The 4,169-nt window shown below is 34.3% G+C and overlaps 1 protein-coding gene across 1 annotated transcript; it reads right to left on the bottom strand.

Annotated features, from left to right (window-relative positions):
- Nucleotides 1–1,881: 1,881 nt before the first annotated feature.
- On the bottom strand, nt 1,882–2,799 carry LOC107574905 (putative gustatory receptor clone PTE03). Its single transcript, XM_016261327.1, has one exon. The coding sequence runs from the start codon at nt 2,797–2,799 to the stop codon at nt 1,882–1,884; it is 918 nt and encodes a 305-aa protein (XP_016116813.1).
- Between the last annotated feature and the right edge of the window lie 1,370 nt (nt 2,800–4,169).

The following is a 4,169-nucleotide window of genomic DNA, read 5'->3' as shown; positions in this document are numbered from 1 at the left end:
ACAGTTACAACAGCCAAAAAAAGCTGACAAAAAGTATGAAGACTAAGATTAGATTTTCCCAACTAAAGCAAACACGGTCTACGACAATGGTGACTTCAAATGAAACACAAATACCAACATCTAAACCTCTGTTAATTCTCAATAAGAGCTTCTCTAGATGTCTGACAGAAAGAAAGTCAATCTAATGAGTGATGCTGTTTGTGGAGATGTTTGATCCTCCTCTGCTGAGATCTTGAGAGATTTAATGTCTTTTATTTGCAGTTGATTTTCCCAAATGTTCAATCATCAGTTAATTGAGCATTTAATTATCACATAAACTTCAATACTGTTTCAGTAAAGATTCTTTTATTTCCATGATTTGTGGACAAACACAGTGTCTTTGAGTTGCTTTGCTATTACAAATGGAAATTACATTGAAATAACACGAGTTTAAATCTAATGCATCTCTGAGAGTGTTTATTTGGTACAGAAACAGTATAAATTATGTCTAAATGAACCTTAAATGATGTTGAAAATAATGTCCACTGACCACATTTTAACTAGTTTTTAACCTTGTACGGAGGTTCTATGAACGTATATATTGGACACGCAGAACACATTAAAAAAAAGACGTCATAAAAACTTTCATTCTGGCTCCTCAGTGGACGTCTTTTCAATGTGTGCAGACTTCAAAAAGACGTCTACTGGATGTAACTTTGCCCAGTGAGAAATGATTAATTAAATCCCATTGATTAAAAACCTGCTATCAAATGCTTCATTCTACTGGTCATCTTCAGCGCGCGCAGCTCAAAACAGAAATGCAGAACATTAATAACTACTGTCATATACATAATGTTATAATGAGAGCACTATTGTAAAACATGTTGTGAATTCTTAGGGCTTCGCTGACATTTCATGTTAACTATCTTTTAATCAAAACATAAAACATTATTTACTCCGTTATCTGCAAGGTGTTCGTTACACATTTTCCTTGTGTGTTAACGTAATTATGACTGTCGAATGTCTGACTTGACTCTTGGTAATGTATTTTGCCCTGCCCCCAAAACATATGATTCGACTATCAGTCGACTATCGGCAAGATTCAGATTCGACTATGAAAATCCTTAGTCGGGGACACCGCTAATTTCAAGGCTTCGGTCACTTTTGACCACAAAGGAGGCAAGTGTGACTCCTAAACAAAGAAGGTCAGAGGGTTAAGGAATATTTACCATAATTTATTTACCCCAAAAAATTTTTAAATACACAACACATTATTTATGAAAAAAAAATTATTATTATTTTTTAAAATCAATTAATTAGTGATACTTTTTATTATTAAAATGTAATGAGACAATTAAAATGGAATCCAGAAAGTTAATGTTAAACACAGCTTTTGTTAAAAATAAAACCAAACTTAAACTTTTCATAAATTGAGGTTAAAATGTGTAAGTTCCATGACTTCAATTAATTATACATGTTATTTTGATTAATATACTTTTTATTTAACCATTAAAACAGAGTCTAAAAAAATGAAATAGAAAAAAATGGAATTCAGAAAAGTTAAAATGAAAATAAAATGAAACAGAATTCGGGAAACAATAAAACAGACTTTTATAGAACTGTATGTGTGTTTTCTTTTCAGCTTTTCTAAGCTGGCAGACCCGCCAGAAAAAAAGTCAGAAAAAGTTAAAATACATCCAAAAGTGAAAATTACATCCGATGTCTTCTTTTAAATTTTGTGAATTTATTATATATATATATATATATATATATATATATATATATATATATTAATCACATCCGAAATAAAAAAAATATATTTACATCACGATTACATAATTTATACAATACAATCGTACAATCATTGAACTTTGTTAACATTCTGTGCAGCGTCTGTTGCAGCTATTTGCAAGCTTTTATAATCCATATAATTTTTTGGCGAATTTTAGGAAAATTCAAACCATAAACAAGAGGGTTCAGGATGGGTGGTACGATGAGAAACTCTAATGAAAGAATGATTGACAGCTCTATAGGGAGTTTCAAAGTTGCAACCCGACTCAAAGTGACCTCGCAAAAAAGAGCTACTGAGAAATTTAAGAGGATCACTATGTGTGGAATACAAGTTTGATATGCTTTTCTCCTGAAATCTTGTGAGCTTTTTCTACAAATGATAAGGATTTTAACATAAGAGTATAATATAAAACTTAAAGGCATGATAACAGTTGTGGTCAATATGAACAAGCCAAAAACATTATTAACAATAGTGTTTTCACAAGAAAGCTTGACAATTTCCCAGTTGTGACAGTACACCTTCCACAGTTTGTTACCACACTTCGTGAGTCTGGCATTCAATATACAACCAATACCAACACAAAGCATCGAATAAATGCAGCTTATAGCTATTAAAACAGATAAAATCCTGGGGGTCATTATGTTGTTGTATTGTAATGGTTTGCTGATTGCTACATACCTGTCAAATGCCATCAACATTAATATTGTGTTTTCATTTGATGCATATGACAAAATGACAAAAGCCTGTAAGATACATGCTGCACGGGAGACTGAGTGTGTATCAGACAGCAAGTCTGTCAGTAACCTCGGGAAAAAAGCAGCTGTTCCAAACACAGAGTTGACGGATAAACATGAAATCAGAATGTACATGGGCTGGTGCAATGTCCTTTCCAGAAAAATGGCAAAAATAACAAGGGCATTAAAGAATACAATAGCACAATATAGAATAAATCCCAAACTGAAGAAAGCATATCTTATGTACCCAATATTTTCAAACAACATCAAGTAAAAATATGTTCCATTTTCCATTTTCCATTAACCAAAGAATGGATTCATTGACCTGAGGATGAGAACAGAAAAAGTTAATGTGATCTTTATGTATCTTAAATATAAACAGTTTTGATGGTTATCAGCTTTAGATAACCACAATGTTTTATAATACATCATGAATATAAAGTACTGTATGAATTATTAAATCAGTTAAACAATATACATGTGATTGCATTAACAGAAATACCTTCTGTGATATGATCTGAAATTACCATCACTTCATCTTCAAATAATGTGTGAATGTGCAGAGAATTAGCTCTACATGTGCTGTGGTTTAGAAGAACTAAGAGTCACCAGTACATGCTGTTTTTTATAGTATAAAACAGTCTCTGGAGACCTCTCTGCTGTGCTTGATTTGCATAAACAGCACAGACTCCTAGAATCCTTCAAACTGGTTGTATGGCACAGTGGGTAAAACTCTTGTAACTCAAAACTTACTGATTAAACTGCAAGCTGTTGTTGCAAACAATTTGCTACAAAATGCATATTTTTACACACTTACAAAATGCAAACTTTTAAGCCTGAAAAGACTGTAACACAAAAACTTGTGTTGGTTGAAAATGTGCAGCATGGTGGGCAAACACAACTAATCAGGTCTGTGAACTTTTGGAAAGACATTTTATTTTAAATGAAGTTCCAATATAATATTTAAAGTGTCTGGGGCATATGGTTCTCTTGGGTAGATTTGCAGACAAGGTTGCACAATTTTTTTCTCAGTTGTATTTGTCTTTTAGATGTCTTAACACAGCCTTCGCCAGCAGGTGGTGATATTGATCTGCGTTTAATTTAGCAGTGTGCGGTGGATGCACCCCTCCTAATATTATGGTTATGATGTTAAATGATTTGTGCTTGAAATCATGTGGACATTCTCATTGTGATCAGTATTTTCTTGATGTTGTGTCTCGTTGTTAAATTAAGACATATGCAAGTAAGTAGTTCCTTTTCCCAATGATTAATCATATTTTACTTATAATTATGGTGGCACAATGACGTATCAGAACAGCTCCAAGACTCAGCACCCAAGGACGAATTTCTGGAAAACAGCCAGGGAAGCCAGGACAACATATCACAGCCACCAGAAACACCAGAGCTACAGCCCTGCTCACCAGACACATTATCCCTCTCTCCAGCATCTCCACTTCTAAGCTTCTCACCAAAACCAAGACCAAACTGTCCCACTCTTTTGCTGCAAGCCCCCAGATATCAACTAAAAAAACGGCGGGCCCCACAACCACCAAAGACTGTGGGCCCAGCTCGTCCTCCTCCTCCTGTGAGAGCTCTCCGGCTGCTGCCACAATGCCAGGGCCCAAACCCTCCATCTGCTGTAGGTGAACCAAAAACAACTGATA

The sequence above is a fragment of the Sinocyclocheilus grahami genome, unplaced genomic scaffold (genome assembly GCF_001515645.1).
Source record: "Sinocyclocheilus grahami isolate Dianchi unplaced genomic scaffold, SAMN03320097.WGS_v1.1 scaffold2380.1, whole genome shotgun sequence".
In the NCBI taxonomy this organism is placed as follows: domain Eukaryota; kingdom Metazoa; phylum Chordata; class Actinopteri; order Cypriniformes; family Cyprinidae; genus Sinocyclocheilus; species Sinocyclocheilus grahami.
The sequence above is the reverse complement of the archived record's forward strand: the minus strand, read 5'-3'. Positions and strand labels throughout refer to the sequence as shown.